This window comes from Lissotriton vulgaris, chromosome 9 (genome assembly GCF_964263255.1).
Source record: "Lissotriton vulgaris chromosome 9, aLisVul1.2, whole genome shotgun sequence".
NCBI lineage: Eukaryota > Metazoa > Chordata > Amphibia > Caudata > Salamandridae > Lissotriton > Lissotriton vulgaris.
Window position 1 is genome coordinate 1,141,019,201 of NC_141697.1, and position 20,490 is coordinate 1,141,039,690.

General features: G+C 41.3%; 1 protein-coding gene across 4 annotated transcripts in view; it reads right to left on the minus strand.

Moving 5' to 3' along the window:
• The window catches only part of PRKCD (protein kinase C delta), a 450,985-nt gene that overhangs the window by 31,870 nt on the left and 398,625 nt on the right, over positions 1–20,490 (minus strand). Inside the window, exons 12-19 of one of the 4 annotated variants that reach the window (XM_086939182.1) lie at positions 18,488–18,505; positions 18,214–18,328; positions 17,768–17,901; positions 14,479–14,652; positions 12,403–12,494; positions 10,987–11,049; positions 10,253–10,391; positions 5,281–5,469 (exon numbers count right to left, since the gene is read on the minus strand). In XM_086939182.1, the coding sequence (XP_086795308.1) occupies positions 5,281–5,469; positions 10,253–10,391; positions 10,987–11,049; positions 12,403–12,494; positions 14,479–14,652; positions 17,768–17,901; positions 18,214–18,328; positions 18,488–18,505 (924 nt within the window). Of the gene's footprint in view, positions 1–5,280; positions 5,470–10,252; positions 10,392–10,986; positions 11,050–12,402; positions 12,495–14,478; positions 14,653–17,767; positions 17,905–18,213; positions 18,329–18,487; positions 18,506–20,490 lie in introns of all 4 variants that reach the window. The other 3 variants (XM_086939181.1, XM_086939184.1, XM_086939183.1) reach the window with 3 other exon arrangements.

Consider the following 20,490-nt stretch of genomic DNA (forward strand, 5'->3'; position numbering starts at 1 on the left):
GTCTAATGCTAAGGTGTACAATCTGCAGCTCATATGCCTCGAACAGACCTTTTATCAACACGGGTAGATTACCCGCACTGGGCTGATGTGGGCTACTTTACGCAGATGACGCAGTTCTTATATCAAGGACTTTTGCAAACCCTACTCAATGCCTTCTCCGCCTTTATGTCAGATCGGGTCTGATCTATAAATGATTCAAAATCTTATGTCATGCAAGTGGGGATACACCCAAAAAAATCATTCCAATTCAGGGTAGGCTCTGCGAAGGTACCTCGCACAGAAGTTTTTCTCCCATATCTGGGGGTCGTATTGGATGACCACATAAAATGGGGCCCTCTTAAACAAAGAAAGAAGAGGGACCTGGTGTGGGTGAATGCAGCGATTTTTAATTTTGCCTCCAAACTGGGAAAAAGACCTATTGTAGTTTTGCCTGAAGATTTACCAAGCCAAGAGCGTAGCCACTGCTTCGTACCAAAGCAAAATATGGGGACATGTCACCACAGATGACCTCCAGGTAGTAGAGAACACTTTCTTGAAACGCCTCTTGGGTATTCCTCGTGGCTCGTCTACCTTGGTGATACACGAAGAACTAGGGGTGCCTTATTTAAGTGATACCCTGGCACTCCGTCCTCTAACGTTCTGGTTAAAAACTTGGCTGAGCAAGGGAATAACGCTGAACCAGTCCATTTTAAAAGAATGCATGACCCTTGACCACGCATGTATAGCGTGGCTCAAATATACTAAGAGCAGTTTTGAAAAGTTAGGAATAGTTGAACTGTACACTAACCCTGAACTAATAACTAAAAAGGATGTGGAGATAACAAAGGAGTCTTTTAGCAACTTAAGGAAATTGGAGAGGGAAGAAATGGAACTGCAGAAACCTAGTGTCCGTACATTTTTAATGCTAAAGACCACACCATTAGCTGCAACATATCTCCTGGGGTTGTTAACTATATATGTACGCTTTTTATTGACCAGGTTCCGCATGGACCTTTTTCACCTCCTGCTCGCCACTCCCAGGGGGAGCACTAGATGTCGGTCTCCACAGGACTTGCTTCACTTTGTATTATTCTGTAAATGTTATGAGGTCCCCCGGAAGTGTTTTATTCTTCCGATATTAAATAGAATTCATTTTAAGCAGGTTCGTCCCGCTCTCCTGTATCTGCAATTGCTGAAGGAAGAATGTATCTATGTTCTTTGTTATTTGAAATCAGTGGTGGTGTCGAGGGCCAGTCTTGATTAAAAACCAACAAGGGTCAGGGTTTTAAGATTATTTTTAAGATCTATATATTTAAGCAAAAGCTCTGGGACAGGATAACTTCGCTGGCGGGCATTTGAATCAAGGGTTAATATTATTTGGACTCGTACTTTGCATTTTATATTATAGATCACCACTGTCCGCGGTGGAATGTACTTTTAACAAGGATGAATTGTGTTGATATTTTATGTAACTTTGATGTATTGATAACTTTTACGGTTTTATATCCCTGAAACAGAATAAAGATTTGATTTGACACATACATGGTCTAAAGCATTCAAAAGGCAATTGAGCATGTAATAGTAAACAGGTGTAACTGAATAAAATGAAGGATTAGAAGAACAATACTTTTAAACTGAACAACAAATTGCTTGCACTTGCTAAGTTTTAAGCATATAGATAATTTGTTATAGAACCCAAAGTAAAGTGATCATTTTCAGGGTGTTGGACAGGAGATGTACATATTTCTCTCCAAAAACATCACAGACCAAGGGCAGGTTTTGAGACTGTCACTTAATGACAGCATGGCTATGTGAGTTACAAACTCTATATGGGGACAAGAGATATCAGATCCCTCGTGCATTGGCAGATTTTGTTCCGTAAATGGTGTTGTGAAACAAAAGAAAACATTTCGAACTTGACTCTGGCCTAAACTGGAACAGAATGGTGACTACTTTGAAAAGATCAGATGGGACACCATTCAGTCCAGCAATCAGTCTACCATCTGCATTTTGGACCTGGTGGAAGCAATCATGGCAGTGACAGGGTACTACAGGTTCTCGCAAATAGGGCAGTGGTTTTCTCACCCACCTCCAACTAAAACTGATCATCATACTTTCAGCCCTTAAGAAAATGAATTACTATTGATTTAACAGATGGCACCTCATCTAGACCTTTCTTCCTCTAATATTTGCAGAATCAGAACTGAATAGTGGCATCTTTTCACTGCAGTATTCCTCTGGGACTCTTACAGTGGACTGTTGTGTCCAATGGGCCTCCAACCCTGTATTAGTAACCATTTCAGTAGTATTCACAAACAGATTCTTTCCTGTTTATATTAATTGGGCAGGATCATATAAATTCTACTGAATGTTCATTTTTACAACAATCTTAATACAAAAATCTTCGCAAGTCTCAAACAAGTCACTTGGTAAACAAGCATTTGCAATGCAATAGGTCTCGCATCAGGAAAGTTTGAGCTATTGGTATTGTAAATGACTAATATTTTATTTATGTGTTGGTTTTGGAAATAGCGAAATTAATAGCTTTGTCATTCACAATGCCAATAGTTTTAACTTTCGCAAATGTGACACCTATAGCATTTGTAATGCAATATGGGTTGTATTTACGTGACTTAAATGTATTGATATTACAAATAACAATGTCTTCATTTTTTTAGGCATATGGCTTCGCCATATGCATCGCAGGCGCGAGATCTACAAATCACAAGAATGGAAGTGGCGAAGAATGCTTCCTCTTCAATATATGCCAAAGACAAGGGTAAATGGCGTTTCGACCTAACTAATTTGATATGATCATTATCAGGACAGACAACACAAATATCTGAGCATCCAATGAAAAACAATTAGCACGTACTGAATCAAAAAAAGTAAGGCGACCTGCATTGATAATTTTTGGCAAAACTCAGGAGTTCAACATTAGGAGTGATGAGGGCCCATATGGATAAATGAAGGCCCTCACATGGGAACCGGTGCGAACTTAGGAACCAGCCCAATGGAACTTGGGAACATTCCGCTTTCACGCTGCCCGTTGTATCGAGCAAGCATATACTTCGCTATCCGTCAGTTCCTAAGGTAGCACCGGCTCTTATGTTGGGGCCTTGATTTATCCCTACGGTCCCTCATACTGCCACAAATGTCCTCACAAATATATCACACTGCCATGTGACCCACACATGCATGACTCACCACAATGACAATATCATACACACATCACCATAAGGAAAGAAAATAGATTGCAATCCAATAACCCAGGCAAAGTAAATTGCAGTTTTTTATTGGTTCTCAAAAGGGAAGTGGGAGTGGAGGAAATAGTGGAAGGGAGAGCGAGGAAAAGTTAAGGGGGCAGGCGTGGAGAGAGTGAAGGGGCAGGTAGACAGGAAAGAGATGAGTAAAAAAAAACAGTCATAAAAGTTAAGTATCCTACAGCGTTTTTTGTTTAAAACAGCATGCATAATTTTAACATGACACTAACTAAAATAAAGAAAATGCATTGCACTGCAGTTACCCAAGCAAAGTAAAGCACAGCATTTTATGGGTTCTTATGAGGCATGGGGATTGTAGGAGGGAGAGAGAGGAAGAGTGAAGGGGGAGGGAGGGGAGGCAATGAAGGGGCAGGTAGACCGGAAAGAGAGAGTTAAGAAAGAGTAAAAAAAACGTAGAGAGGCATAACAAGTTAACTATTCTACAGCGTTGTCTTTTTAAACAGCATGGATGCCGGTATTGCATATTTTTAGCATGACACTAACTACAATGCACACGTTTACATAATCATGGTGTGCTTCTTTGCATACCTGCGGTACCTGAAAGGCCCATGCATCATGCAGCTTTCATCTGGTGCTGCCAGTAATCACAGCAGAGCAGAGGGAGAGGCCGGTGTGCGACGAGAGACAGGCCAAGCTTTCCGAAACCTTTTCTGACTTTCCTGAAGAGAGCAGCGTCTCCGAGGTCGGCTGGTGTGCGCTGGCAAAACTGCCCCGTTCTCCCACGCAAACATCCCATGCCTGCCATCTGATGCCCAAGTAGTAACAACATGAAGCGTTGAAAAATATAGCGCGGTCATGTTGAAGCTGTGTTCATGGCACAGGACCACTTTAGTGAACAGAGAGACAGGAGATTGGGAATGCGCACGCGCGGCCGGCTCCGATCGCTTTCCTGAGCGTGCGCGTGACAGTCTCCTGTCTCCTGAGAAGCAGACCCGGCAACTATAGTATCGCGCCTGCGCGATGGCATATGGCTTCGCCATATGCATCGCAGGCGCGAGACCTAAAAAACGTGCTGTCTTTGTGACCCAAGAATGATGCACCGGGTCCTATACCTACAGGATGGCAATTCCAAAGTTGTAGTGTGCATGTGAACTGCGCTTCCTACAGCCACCTATGTGATCCATATTCCTTATGTATGGAGCTTACCATTAATTTTGATTACCACACTGACTTATATATTACCCATATTGAAAAGTTGCAATCGTACACACTCTAATTATGCTGTACAGTCTGTTAAGTTAAGTGCTTTCTAAATAATAATACATACACCAAAACATGCTGAAACGTGATTGGCTCCTCAGGGGTCTGTATTGTACTTGTTATGTTGTTATGTTATGTTATTTTAATTTATACAGCGCGCAGCTACTCGGAAGTGTCCCGGCGCCAACAGCAAAAAGGCAGAAGATGCACAATTACCAATTTAAACAGTAGGGTTTTTAAAGCTTTCCTAAACAGAAGAGGATCCTGAGTGGCTCTCAAGGCCAAGGGCAGCGCATTCCAGGCCAGACAAGCTTTGCAGACAAAGGAGTCCCCCCCCCCCAGTCGCTGGCGCTTAAACTTCGGAGTCTGCATCAGCAGCTGTGAAGACGAACGCAGCTGTCTCACTGGTGTGTAAAAAGCAAGTCTCTTCTGCAAATAGCTAGGACCAAGACCGTAAAGGGCCCGTTGCACAATTGAGAGTATTTTAAATTTCAGGCGAAATTCGCACTGCACTGGAAATGTGTGGGCCTGCACAGGAATTGAGGAAGCATTGTTATTCTTGAGGCCATTTCCTCCATTGTGGTTTCATTGTTCTAAAGAAGAGAAGTAGAAACTAAGAAGTACACACTTGTGGTGCTAGCCGTTCAATTTTATAGGTGTTATCTAAGGATTTCACCAAGAAAATATTCGGCAAACTAAAGTTGCATTCCCCAATTGAAAGCTGCAGTTACAAAGACAACAAAAAACAGCAATTCTTTAGACATCACTACCATTTGAAAAATACACACATTGGGAAGAGTTTATAAAGCGGTCGTACCTTCTCCAATATATCTTTTGATTCTTTGGTGATCCACCGTGGGTAATGAGGAGTGTCTACGCGTATCGACTCAAATAGCTCGTCCTCATCATCACCATGAAAAGGGGATTGTCCAATAAGCATTTCATACAACAAGACGCCAAATGACCACCAGTCAACAGAAAATGTATACTTCGAGCCTTGCAGGATCTATCGATTGAAGGAAAACAGACAAGAGGTTGGGCAATTCAATATGAAACGTATACATCATGAACATGGTGAAAGCAATTGCAATCTCAAGGTGAAGCATTTATGTCCTGATATTTTAGTTAGTCACTAAAAGTAAACAGAATTATAACATTTCTAGCTTGACAACAGGAGATTTTACTGGGTTGTTGCTTTTTTTAAACCCATTTTATCACCAGTGTCTCAATCATGCTGTATACCATATATCAAAACTCGCAAACCGCAGTAATATATTCTGAATCTTTTCTGACAGAATCAAATGCTTTAACTAGGTAAGTTAAAAATAATCACTCGCTTGCAGATCCACAGTATACTACCGATAGTGTGAAAGAATGAGTGAAACTGAACAGAATGGATATTTTCACATATTCATCGGGATGTCACTTTAATGAACATCTGTCTGTGATTGGGGGACAAGAGTGAGAACATATAATTCTGTGTTTCAGCTGTAACATAATCCAAGGTAAGTTGAATATCCTGTAGCAGTTCTGCCATTAGTGGTCATACGGACGTCATGTGTAACTCCACCAGGAAGACTGAAAAACATGGCCACCAAACTGACAAACTTGTCCCTCCAGATCAATTCCCCTCATGAATGTGGTGTTATAATACAATGAACTGAGCATCCACCATAGAAATCTGTGGATTGCTTAATACTTAGGGTGAATGGAACGATTCTCCCCAGTGGGAGAACATGCCCATTGACTAGGTCATTCTTCCCTGCACACCCGATCAGAAGATCCCCCAGTCCATTCTTTAAAAAAAAAAACTTTTTATTGAACACAACAAAAAGGACAGCAAAACAGGCCATCATTGTATTTATCATCATGGTACCTCCCTCTCGATGTTTGGTAAGTCTTGCATTCTCACATCCCAGTGACGTAGCTCTACTGTAGGGGACATACATATTTCACCCCTGTGCATATTCCAGGCAGCCCACTTATGGTCCCATTTTTTAGGGCATCCTCTGTTTAAAAACCTCTGTCTCATCAATCATGGCTCTTTCCAGATCAGCAACCCATCCTGTGATTGTTGGTGGTTCCCCCACACCCCATTTTTGTGTGATGCTTCACTTTACGAGGGCCCATTCTAGTGAAACCCATGATTTCTCAGTTTGGGTTAGGTCCGTGGCCTCCCATATGTTTAGTAGGCACAAATTCGGTGTGGCATTTAGTTTTTTCCCCTGCCTTCTCCATCTGCCCTGTGACTGCTTTCCAGTACGTTTGGACAACAGGACATGCCCACATTCTGTGAAAGAAAGTTCCCTTCTGGTGGCATTGTGTAAGGCAATAAGTGTCGGACCTCCTACCCACCTTAACTAGTACTCCGGCGGCAAGGTAGACGCGCTGTATAGTTTTAAGTTCAACTAGCTCCAGGATCATGGGGAAGGCTATTCCCCTGGGGGAGGCCAAAGCGTCTCGCCAATCGTCGTCCTCTAACTCAACCAGGTCCGACACCCATTGCTGCTGCAGGCATGTTAACAAGTCAGGTCAGTTATTGATCAGTTTTTTGTACGTTAAGGAAATGGCCTTCTTGGTCATAGGGTCTAGAATTAGTCTATCTTCCAGAGGGGATGCTTCAGGAAGTGAGCCGCCCTCTGGTATCGCTGTTTTGAGAGCATGGCTGATTTGTAGGTATCTTATAGTTTCGGATTGTTCAAGGTCATATTCCTTCTGTAGATCTGCAAATGTGCACAACCCTCTTGTGTTCCACATGTCCCCCACCAATTATATTTATGGAACCCAGGCCACAATCAGCCCAACTATTCGGATTCCTAGGGAGGAGTCGCACGTGTGATTTTGTTATGCCAGTTTTTTATTGACCAGGTGCCAGACTTCAATTATGTGGGCTGTTGGCCCGGTGAGGCCCAGTTTTTTGGGGGTTCGTGACTAGTGCTCTGTGGTACCCTCCCTGTCCCATAAGCCCCCAATCTGTGCGGAGACTCGGGTTGACCCGAGAACCGTGGGCCCAGTGGTTGACTACCGCAGGTTGGGATGCCCAATAATATGACTTAAGGTCAGGTAATGCGATTCTAATGTCGTACCAACCCGCCGTTAATTTTTGCATCGCTATGCGCGATGCCCGTCTGTCCCACAGCTGGGTATGCACAGCGCTGTCAATATTTGAGAAGTAGGAGTCTGTGACCCTGTAGGGAGTGTTTTGCAGAGCGTAGAGGAAGCAGGGCAATGCTAACATTTTGAAGAGAGCCACGTGCCCCAGGAGAGTCAGCGGTAGGGGACGCAGGTGCTTTACATCTGTGCAGAAGCGCGTCAGAGGGCCTAGCAGATTGGTTTCATAGAAGCGGGCTGGATCTGTGGTTCTGTACACTCCTAGATAACGGAAGCCCTCCATTGCCACGGGGATGTTATATTCTTTCGGTGTGTATGGCCGAGGTCCATGTAATGGGAATAGCTGGGATTTAGACAAGTTTTTTGTGTACCCTGAGTGGTTGCAGAATATATGGAAAATGTGGAGGATGTAGTGAATGGTAGATGCGGGGGAAGCCATATTTAACAATATATTGTCCGCATAGAGCGAAATTGTGTCCTCATGATCCTCTGTCAATTTGAGTCCCTGTACCAGAGGGTCTCCCCTCACCCAGATCGCCAATGGTTCCAATACCAAAACAAAGATAGGGGCGACAGGGAGCACCCTTACCGAGTTCCTTTGCTCAGCTGAAATTGTCTTGATGTGTGTCGGTTCACCACGATTTGCAGTGTCGGACAAGTGAATAGGAATTTAATCCATTTCATGAAATTAGGCCCGAAGCCCATTCTTTTGAGGACGGCAAACATATATGCCCACTGAATGGTGTCAAAGGCCATTTTGGCATCAAGGGACAGTAGGGCCACATCTTCTCTTATTGTGTCTTCCCCACCCAGCACCCCGTGCAGGCGTTGTAAATTCAAGGCAGTGTTCCGGCCGGGTAGGAAGCCTGACTGGTCTGGGTGTATAAGACCTGTTATCAGTGGGATGAGTCTATTGGCCAATCGTTTTATGAGTATTTTAGCCTCTGCTGGAGGAGAGAAATAGGCCTATATGCCTTGCAATAATTGGCTGGTTTGCCCTGCTTGTGTATTACCGCAATTCTGGCTAACCGGATCTCATCTGGCAATAGACCTTTTTCGTAACTTTCTAAATACATCTGGCAGAGGTGGGCTGTCAGCTTGGTGGCAGCCCACTTGAAAAACGCAATTGGGAGCGTGTTGGGTCCCATTGCCCTACCAGAGCGCATGTCTCGAATAGCGTGTGGGTTCCCCGTGGAGGGAGTCTCTCTCTTCAGGTGAGAGGTAGTTGACTTTGGTAGTGGAGAGGAGGTCCCATGTGGCAAGTGGCGTGACTGCCGCCATCGACGTTTATAGTGATTCGAAGTAAGTAGCAAATGTTTCTACTATATCCCGGGGATTGTTTATGTCTACCCCCTCTGGACCTTGTAGTTGGTGTGCCCACCTTGATGCCTGCTCCCTTCTCTCCAACCAGGCCAATAGTTTGCCCGTTCTTTCCTCATGTTCATATATCTTGAAGTGGATTGACTTTTGCCTCGCCTTGTCCGCCTCCGTAAGGAGCTGCCTGTAATCTAGTGACTTGGCCGCTAGTAACTGCTGAGCAGCGTGGTCGGGTGACTGGGCCAGGGCTTTTTTCCCTATCAGGATCTCTACTTCAAGTTGGTCTATACGCTTCGTTAATTCCTTCTTATGCCCTACCATCAGGGCCAGTGCTCTTCCTTTAATGACTGCCAGAATTCCCCCCACAGAATTGGGGACAAAGATACCTAACCAAAATTTTCTTAAAAATATAGGTCCGAGTCTTTCAATAGTTCCTCCTTGATGTGTGGTATTTTTAATGCCCACAAATTCATGGTGAGGGTCGTACGTCTAGGTTGGGGACCCACTGCCCCATTCCATTCTTGATGGCCAAGCATGTAGTGTGCATTTGTGCCAGCATCATCGGAAGGGGATGATACAATCATCATGATTAGATGGACCTTAAAACATTATTGCTATTCTCCTTAAAAAGTGCAGACGTAATCACTTGCTACCGATTGCCCATCACAGTGGGCGTAGAGCTACAGGAGCAGGCTCAGGATGTACAAAGCTCTTTTACAGTTGCAAAATCTGCAATCCACAGAATCGCATGGTTTGTGACCACAAAATAACTTTTTCAAGTGCTAAAAATGCCTTTATGAACACTAGCAAGGGCAATTAGGAGGGGGCATTAAAGCAGTGTCACTCTCCTGCAAATCTCACTGGTGGTCACACAGCAACTGCAGTCAAAGAACATTGATCAGTTACTAAAACCCAAACTGGGAAATTCATCAATTAATGTGCAAAGAGGAAGCTGCCCTGGGGTTTGTTTTATATCTTTAGCCCCTTCATAAGGCAATGCTGTGGAGTTTAGGTTGCTGTTAAGGTGGGGGAAATATGTGGAGTTATACAGTTTTTCGGATTTAAAATAATCGAGCATTAATGGCCAGGTTAGGTACTGGAACTGAAAAAAGACAAAGCTGTCTTTGAAGGTCTAAAAAAACACATGCTCTTTGTATAAATCGGAATTTGCCGAAACTCAAACTGTTTAGAACAATATTTTTTTAGGGGGTTGATGGATCATTTGAAAATGATATGCTTTGAGATATTACAAATGCAAAACTGGAGAGAAAATCTACAGATGACGTGCTTTCACTCTCCTACTTAAGGAATTATTTACAGAGGGCTCAGCAGATAGCATTCATTCAGACATTGACTCTCACCTCCGGTGCAATGTAGTCTGGTGTACCGCAAAAGGTAGTGGCTTTGTTGTCTACCGACACGTTCTCCTTGCACATCCCAAAATCAGCGATTTTGATATGACCGTCTCGGTCAAGCATCACGTTGTCCAGTTTTAGGTCCCTGTGCACATAAAAGAGACCATTTTAAGTTGAACACAATCATCCATTCGCTGGTACTGTTACAGACCATAGTAAAATCAACCTTACTTCATAATTTATGCACTGCCTATTTTATGGATTTTAAAAACATTATTAGCACCCTCTGAGAAGACAAAAAATACTGGGTCTAGTTACTGTTTGCATACATTGCTCAGGACAAGTGTTAAGCAGAAATGCAGAGCACACAGGGACACCTAACCTTTTTTGTCTCCTTGGGTTGGGCGAGGTTACGGGTGCAAAAACCTCATTTCTAACATTCCAGTTCTTGGCACCAGCGGTTAGTAGCTTTTCTCCTCATTATGTTCCATTTCCTTTGAAACATAGCTGTTGGGCAGGTAATAAACACAGTGATGTTCGATGAGGAGGCATCTACCACTGTTAACGCACCGAGCAGCAGGTAACAACGTAAACAATATCATCAAGCGGGACCTGCGCATGTGTTTGGTGGCTGGAGTACACAGCACACATTCTGCACATGCACGTAATTCTTACCTGCAGATTGATAAAAACGAATTGCAAATTTCACAATATCCCAAAAATTAAATACAAAAACATACCTGTAAATGATGCCCTTCGAGTGCAGAAATTGTAACCCGCAAACTATTTCAGCAGCATAAAACCTACAAAAAGAATCAGGTATATATCACAAGTAAGAGAATAGAAATCTGGGCATCTAAATCATCAATGCTGATCAATAAAGGCATCAGATCTCAATTTATATATTAAGATTCTATAAATACTTGATGATGTAGTACAAAAAGTACTTTGCAGTTGCAATTAGGAACTTAAATCACTGAAGGCTCCACACTTTACACTGATGTCTAAACAGAAATAAAATGCATTTTTTACATACAACTGTGTAAAAAGTTTGGTGTGTGTGATACTGAAACCTACAAGGTACACGTGCACAACTGTAAGCCATAGCCAAGGTTCATTGCCTTTTGCGTTTGAAAAATACCACATTAGCACTTAATTCAGGATCAATTTCTGCAATGCTTTCTACTATTTAGTTGTCAATGGCCACAAGAAGACAATGTTGCCTTAAAAAAGAGACCCATTGAAGGGGCCAGATCAGCAATTAGGTAGAGGCGTGTGATATGGTATCAGCACAGCCCAAACCTATCAAGAAGGCATGTGTTGTACAGGAGGCTGAGAAAGAGTGCCATAAAGAAAACATACTAATGAAACTGCCATGAGAATGCCCCACTACAGCACCAAAATAGGCCTTCCAGAAGACAGTGGTCCTGATAAAGTGTGACTCAGTGTCTCTGAGGGTGTCAGTGGGTGCCCCAGAGAGACTCCAGAGAGCACTCCAAACAGTACAGTTGAGACTCATTCTCCTCAAAGAATAACTACCTCTGAGACAGGTTTGCAGCAGGAGAACGGGGTTAGACATTCAAATTATTCTAAAAAAGTAAGCAATCAATGTCCATACCAGACATTGTGGTACTGCCTTTCACATCCACTGTGTCATTTGTGTATTGGATGGTCATTCTCAAAGCATGACTGATTTTACTCTTCTGTGGGTCAACAAGTGCAGACTGAACATTTACCCTGAATGGGCAGAGTCTTTCTTCTGATTCTAACATGGAGTTTGATTATATAACTGGTAGTCCATGGCATCGTTTGTTGTGGAGAATGCGTGTAGTGTGAGAATGTATACGCAGCCTGCAAGTCAAGTGGGCAATACCACACAGAGGAAGACTGGGTGAACAGATGTCTGTGTACTAATACTGTGAGTCACTATGGTCACTGATGAGGCCTTTGGGAGCCTGCTACACGGACTTCACAAGCTTCCAATCCCTACTATTGAGTTTTTCTTAAATGCCATTTCTTGCTGTTTAAGTCTTTGCGCTATTGCTGTATCCAGAATATTTTTATTTTAATGTTACAATGTGATGTATTAGGTAACATTGGAGTGCTAATTTTTTAATTATTAATACTACAAAGAATAATGATAATTAACAACTTACGTTGCCCTAAAGAGATCAAATCGTCCTTTGTCTTGTATGTGGAACATCAGATCTCCCCCGTTCAGAAATTCCATCACAAAGAACAGATGGTCCTATTAACGTACAGAGTAAAGAAAGTACAGTCAGAACAGTCATGAGTGAGTAAACCACCCGGTCTGTCACACTCTTGCAGGTAAAGGTAGCCACACAGCCTTCTACACTACTGCAGGAACAGGTAAAAACACAGCTGGTCACACTCCTGCAGAAAAAGGTAACTACACAGTTTGTGTCAGTCCTGCAGGAAAAGGCGGAAAAAGCAGGAGCTAAAACTGTTGTAGGGCATTCTGTAAGGAGTACAACACATAAGTGGTACATTCAAGTAAACGACTAATGTCCTTAGCCACAGGTATCCTCCACTGACTGACAACCATTTACATATAAAATATAGACGTATAGGTACCCTCCTCCCCCTTTTACAAAATGATGAAATAGGCAAATCTGATTACAAAGAAAACAAACGTAAAGGTCAGGCACTTGCGCAGTTTCCTCAAAAAACTTTTTTTATCCAATTAACAATTGTCTTCGTTTTGAAGGCTTAACTTTTTTTTGCCAAAACAAGGATGTTAAATGATACTGGAAAGTGGTACTACACATTTGAAGCATTTCTCTAAGAAGATACTAAGAGCAAAATTGTAAAGCGCCATTTGGGTGTCCTCTGCAACTATTTGCACAATACAATATTTTAGAGTCAATTTGACCCAGTTATTGCATGATGCCAACAAACTAATTCTCAAGTTGGGGTGTAGGAAATGTAAACAACTGTAGATTTCAAAGAACTTTTGAATTGCTGAAGGGATAAGGACAGATTATAAAATAATGTCTATGGGGATTCTGGATTACACCCACCTAAAGAAACTTCTGCATTTTACGAATAACAAAAGCAATATGTAGAAATAGAATTCACAATATCTAATGACAAATCACTACAATAATTATAATAGAAAAACCATCTTGATCTCTAAAGAAGTAGGGCGCATGTCTTCATGTGTTTATAGGTTGGATTTAGCCGAATTGACAGCATTCCTAATTTGGGCACATATTAAAAGAAAGGGCCGGAATTGGTCCAATGACCACTGCTCTCCTTATTCTGTGGTTACAAAGGCGGACACTGGCCTACAAGGGTGACATATGAGCCATGTCTTTTTTAAATGGAAATGCAGTTAGTGTGGCTATTTAACGCACATTCACTTGAACAATTGTTGCCTTCATTCAACGAATAATACCTTAATTATATTTTAAGTATGTGTAGAACAATAAAATGGAAATCAAGGAAAAAGGTTTGACGAAACACAAGCTAAGCTGCCATAGGTCTTTCCGTACTTCAATTTTATTTCATGCGAATTCAGAAAAGCAAAGACTTTGTTTTTTTAATGTATAGAAAACTAATCTAGTAGACAAACAGTTTAGTCAAAAATAAAACAAAAATCCCAATAGGAGTTTAAAAAGTCACTAGTAAAAAAATACAAAAATATAGTATATACTATAGTATGTACCGCAACGCTTGCTTACTAAATCCAAGAGAAGTAACTTCTCTTGGATTTAGTAAGCAAGCGTTGCGGTCCGTACCTTTTTGTTGTGGGATTTTGAAAAGAAAGAAAACTGTGGATCCATAATGAACCCAGATGGGAAGCACAACCTTAATATTAAAGCAGAAAGAGGTAGAGAAACTATGGGTAATGGATAAATAAACCAGTTTTAAAAACGGGTGAAGTGAGTATGGGGACGTCTCTGCTCGTCCACAACAAAAAACAGAAAGGGGTTGGAGGAAGAAGGGAGAGGCTGGAAAGAATGAGGGAGGAGAAAAAGCAGTGGAAAGTGTGAAGAGAGGGGTTATTTTACAGGTTGAAGTCAAAGGGACAGATAGATACTTCGTTTTTCACGTAGACATCTGCACCAAAGATCCATGCCACAAATTAATATTCCCAGAAAAATGTCTTGAATGCACTATATATTTCATTGTTGTAATATCAGGCGCTGCTAATCACTTGTTTTTAGAAAAATGTAAGCGATAGGTAATATGTAACCATTGATTATTACCTTGGTATGGAAAGAACAATAGATATGAGTAAGAAATGGATTATCCCATGCAAGTGCCAGGACACGTTTTTCCACCATGGTGCATTCTACATCGTCGTCAATTAACACTACATCCTTTTTCAAAGCTTTGATGGCAAAAAACTCATTCTTGCCTTTCAGTTCAGCAAGAATAACCTGTTAAAGTGAGAGATTTTTTTTAGAAACTACAGAACATGTTTAAACTCAGAAAGTCTAACATTTGTGCACAATAAAACAAACTATACGTTAAACAATACAGATAAATATAAAGAAACAATATTAAATGACATAGCCATATAAAATAGGGTGACTGAGGATGTACAAAAATTGAACACTGATCATAGTAAATGTAAGAATACTCTAAAGCTGTGCAACCAGTCTGTTTCAAATATAAAAGATTTGCACTGCTTAGAACCTAAACTCCTCTTTTGACGCTTCATCTTGACTAGTGTGCTCCCATTAATTCTGTCATATTAACAGAATCATTTATGGAGCTACTATGATCTTAACATATATTTATTCAGTACTTCTTCATTCTCCTCCCCAGACTATTTGTTGTAGGTTGAGCTGGAAGTTTCATCACACAGAAACCAAGTAAGTCATTCCCCTCTTACTTGACAAGCTTTGGGACAGTGGCAAGGTGACTCAGATATTGGTGTCAAACCTGCCTTGAGAATACACAGAGTCCCTATTCCTGTGGACAGATAAAATACTAACATTTAGTTACATCTACTAGAGCACTCCAGGATGGAGAAAGATCTTGCTTACACCAGCCTAATGACAATAGCCAAGTAGTTCATCTGACGAATCCATACAACAGTATCCGGCTGAAGCACACAAAAAGGAAATTCCAACCAGAATTTATCCCAATCACTTATTTATCTGTGGCAAAACACGAGTACTCTCTGGAATCTTCAAGCGAAAAGGATTACAGCAACAGCCTTGCGGACTGAATTAATATAGAGACTGATCTGGATAACATTTGGCATCCTTGTGCGTTGTAACGTCATACATCCGTTTATGATACTTCACCATTGAGTTTTTTATGAAAGAAATAGGAGTAGTTGGCTAATTCTGCTTTATTTACTCGAAGGGTGACTAAACATTCATGGCTCTACATTAGAATAATACCTCTGCAGAGTGATTCACTTTTAAGTAAAGGACTATGATCTTGGCTAAACTGAGCCATTATGATTTCTGAAAAAGTGGTGCCCAAACACAGGGACGAATAGAAAACTGTTTCAGCCCAATTACTAAATACATCCAAACCCCGGGTGAAGGGGCCAACCATCAGCCTCAGCTAAATGAACCAATTTTACTACTTGAGGAACACAATGGTATACCGTGAGAGGGGCAATGAAGGCTTTTTTTAAACTAATTTAAGCAAAAGATTTTGAGCATAGCTATGCTTCAAAGGAATGTTTCTTATGCATGTTAAACAACACGAACAAACAAAAATATAGAATTGCAGTGTGCTACAGCGCCCCACCCACTCTTCATCCAAGATTATACCTTTGTTTTAAAACAATATCACACTCCAGTTCAATACAAAGCAATGTATAAAACACATCATCTAAGCACACAGAAGAAGCACACATCCACGCCGATTCTCTAAGGTTATCTACCACCAGCAAGGCACAAGAGCTCACGTACCAATGTCCTCAATACACTAAACTCTTATCGGCACCCACCCTCTCACCCATCCTGACACTGAGCATATGTCAATCTTCAGCCACAGATTATCCCACCTCTCTACACCTAAAGGGGTTTCAGCAGCTTGTAATCTACTGTACAGCAATCCTGCTACATGTAAGCAACTAAAAGAAAGCAGCAAATTGATATGCCATCTTACTCTTAAGAGGACTACGATGTAGTCCTAGAAGGCAATTGTCTGCTCTCTTGTCCATCACACTATCCAACACAACATTTAACTTAATTAGCACCAACTCCGAATAATTTGGGATCACGGTGCACCTCCGCAGTGCATTAAAACGGTCTCCACACCTGGTGTCACCATGTAAGCAGTCTGGTGAGATCATTTGAAGCACTACAAGCGTGTTAGGAGTCCAGAGCAGAAACTTGAATTGTGGAAGTTTACATCTTCAAGTAACAGAACGTTCCTTGACCCTCAGGCATGCAGTGTATCAATACACATCCCAAAAAGTTGCTTAGCATTCCTTTTGCCATCTCACCCGCATCAGAAATGCACTTGCCAGGCAGTCTTTAGAAAGTGCGCTTTATCACAGCGATATAGAATGTCTGTCCATTGTTCCATTCGCCAATATATTAAATGTCTTTGAATCAGGTGGCTGCATTGGATATTCAAGCTACATCACCCTCGCCTCTCCACACCATTCTTTCTTAGATTTACAATGGAGAGTTAGTGATGCTCCTCCCTTACCTTGGTAATTAAGAAATCCAGTAGAACGCCATTCAACTGTACTTCATATATATTTTAGAGTTAAAAGCAATTTTCCTAAATGGCACCCATTCTCGTAAGCAACTGGTAGAATTTGCTACCAGCGATCTTAAGAAATTGTGACCAACTCCTTGATTTCAGTACCTGTTCAATTGGCGTAGCTGTTTTGTCAGTAGCACTTATGTGCTACAATTGCTTTATACATTTCAGTGCATGATGATTAAGACAGGCAGATGTGCATCTTGGCTGGCTTTCTAAGAACCATAGATGAATTCTGTTTCTTCTTTATTGTGCAATATGACTGACACCACAATATCCGTCCAGTGTTTCAGATGTTTTAAGAGTAGCCTGAACCAATACAGATTTCCTCTTAATCCCACCTATATAGGATACTCTTAAAACCATAGTCTTATGAGTACAGATTCAAGTGCCAGTGACAGATGCATCAAAATCTTTAAGTTTAATTATTGCTTTTCTTGCCAATTCTCGAACATTGCTCCACATTGTCTCTAATACTATCTCAGCCGTTTGCAACGCTAAACGCAAAGACTAAGCATCTTCACATTCAAGAGGTTCTGGGTTCAAGGTTTTTGCAATATATCTGATGGTAAATGTCCACATCAGGGGAAGAAAAAACAAGATATTAATGTATTCCCTTATCTATCTTCTTATAATGACTCAATGCGTAGGGTGGCATTGTAATATAGCTCACTGCCATGATATTTGGAGCACAAAGCCCCTTTCTCAAAATGAAAACATGATAACACAGCAGTTTCAGCATAGATATATTCACATATGTAACAATGTGGAAGAAAAATGCAATCATCATTCACTTTGCCATGTCTTACATACCTTTCCAAAGCTCCCTTTTCCTAGTACTTTGTGGAAGGTAAAATTCTCAATGGCAATGCGGCTGCTTATGCTGGAAGGCCTCGCCGGGGCTGGTTTGGGAGTCATTCCTTCCCATAGCTTATCATATCGAGAATCTGCTAAAGAAACCCATTTATATAATTATCATCAGCAGAACCTAAGCAATTTTCGTGTTTTCCAGCACAATTTGTGGTGCATCTAGGACACAATCCCTTTTAGTCTGGTTTCATCTTTATTAACTTTATCTGTAGAGTAGATTGATGTATATAAAACTACTGTATTTAATTGGTGGATTCATGCAACTACATATAAAGTCTTTTGAGGTCAATATTGAAACATACAACTTTTCTCCATCCCGCAACCATTCCCAATCATTCTCCATATGCTTCTTTTCGGATAATGTCCCCAAATCTATAAAGACCTCTTACCAGTGGTGTCCTCGCCCCGGGCTGGTAGAAGTCCTCGCCTACTGCTGCTGAAGTCCTCGTAAACCCCAATGTTTAGGCTGTCACTCGAACCAGAATCTGACTTTCTGCTTGATTTCTAGAATCAAATAGATAATATCTGAGAATGCAGCTAGACCATTACGATGTGTAACATTTAGCAATGTGGCACAGACTTGTCAACGTTGATGCATAAGCGTCAGCACAGATTTTTCTTTTTTTTTCTGAAGCAAAAGCACACATAGATAAAATTTCTTACCCCCATTACACTGTTTCTCTGAATCAAAGGGAAAAGACAAATAAAATATTTGATTACGTGAAGTGTTAGGTCAGCATCCTACATATAACTGAAATTCTGTTTTGCTCCGATACATTTTTTAAGCTATACCATATACGGTTGCCTAAAATCATACCCAACAAAGAGCCATAGATCTATTCCTTAACAGTCCCTAAAGGACATTTTAGAAAACCATGTTCTGAAATTATTTCCAGTCTGTTTATTCATGACAAAATAAAGATTCCATCAACTAAATCATTATTAGGATAGTCATTATTAATTTAATACAAGAGTGCATTGTTCCCATTAACTGGGTGTACTGGCACTGAACCATGGTGGTGCTGAAGGAGTTGCTACACAAGGCTAGGCAGAGGAGGCGAACAGCACAATTTTCAGATGTTTCCCTAAACACTCATTTTCACCCTCTCCAAAAAAAGGAGCAAAGGGCATTCCATGCTTGTACAGGTAAGGTAGAAAAGAGAGGCCACCATCTCTGACCCAGTGAACCCTGGGAATGAAAAGAAGATCAGGCATGGAGAAAAGAAGAGTATGGGTAGGAATGTTGTGGGTGATACAGCTTCGATGACCGTAGGACCCTAGTTTGATCTTTGCCAAAGGGAGCCGGCATAGGGAGGTTTCTTTTAATACAAACATTTTTAACATGTCTACAATGGCAGACTATTCACTCCACAGTTACTTGATAGACTTTAAAATCAACTCGCAGTCATTCTCCTTTACTTTGAAATTGAAAAAGAAAAAGAAATCGGCCAATCTCTGAATGGGGGTTTTCACCAGTTAGGTGAGTGGTCCATAAAGCCTTAATCTCCAAACCTGAATTGCTTCCATGTTTAAAACAGTCCAGCATCTGATTTTCAGCTTCTTCGAATGCTCTCGGGCAGTTCCAAGAAATATTTATTCACATTTATGTTTGATGATGAATGCACTATTTTACTACATAACTATAAGAGGGGACAAATAAGCAGGTCTGGGGACCACAGGAAAAGAGTGATGCTTCAGACTGGGAACTTAGCCACTAGAGTCTGCTAGTTAGCAGCATGGGACACACAAGCAGGGCTCTGGGCCATGGGAGAAGAGAAACTCCCGATGAAGGACTCGAGTAGCCAGAGTCCCTTGCACTTACTCTACCAACGAGACTGCCCAACTTTTAGCAGTCTACAAAAGTCATCTAGGCCTCTTCTGAACCCAACAAAACCAAGGTAAGGCAAGTCCACCACTGGACTCATTGGGCAAAGCATTGAGGTACATTATTACCTTCTGCTTCTGTGATATTTGTGTCCTAAATGCCATATTAGAAAGAGTTATAGAACTGTGTTTTCTTGTTTGTTGCTCCCTCCACCTATCAACCTGCTGTGTATTCCTGCACTCTTTTACCTTTTTATTTTATTTTGCGACAAATTTTAATTACAAAGCCATTTTTGCATGAGTGGTGTAGGATAGAGGGGTTCTCAGAATATGATACCCCAGGCCTGGTCAGGTGTACCCACGAAGCCTTGGTAAACATAACTAATCTTGATCTTCATTCCAGAATCAGGACCAGAGGCAGTAGTGGGATAAGTGGCTCTTAACATTTGACTTATACAGCCAAACTTAGTGAAACTTACCAATGGGGAGATTCATTCCCAAATTGAAAAGAGATGGGGGAATTATCAGTACCTGATACTACCCAGCAGGCTTTTGAATTTTCACCTTTACTTTTGTGGTATTTCTGGAGACAAGTTCTTTCTGTCCCTCTCACCCTGAGGTGACCTCAGACTTATGGTGACTATGAATGCTAAAGTGAATGGTATTATGTGTTTTAATTGTTAACACATTTTTATTACATTGGTGAAGAACTGAATATCTGCTTATAATCTGTGAAAAAAAAAAAGAGAAAAAAAAGGAACCGGAGCGTTTTTTACTGGTAATAACCCAAAGAAGGCTGGTTCTGAGGTATATTTAACAAAAATGACGTCTCTGATTGATTA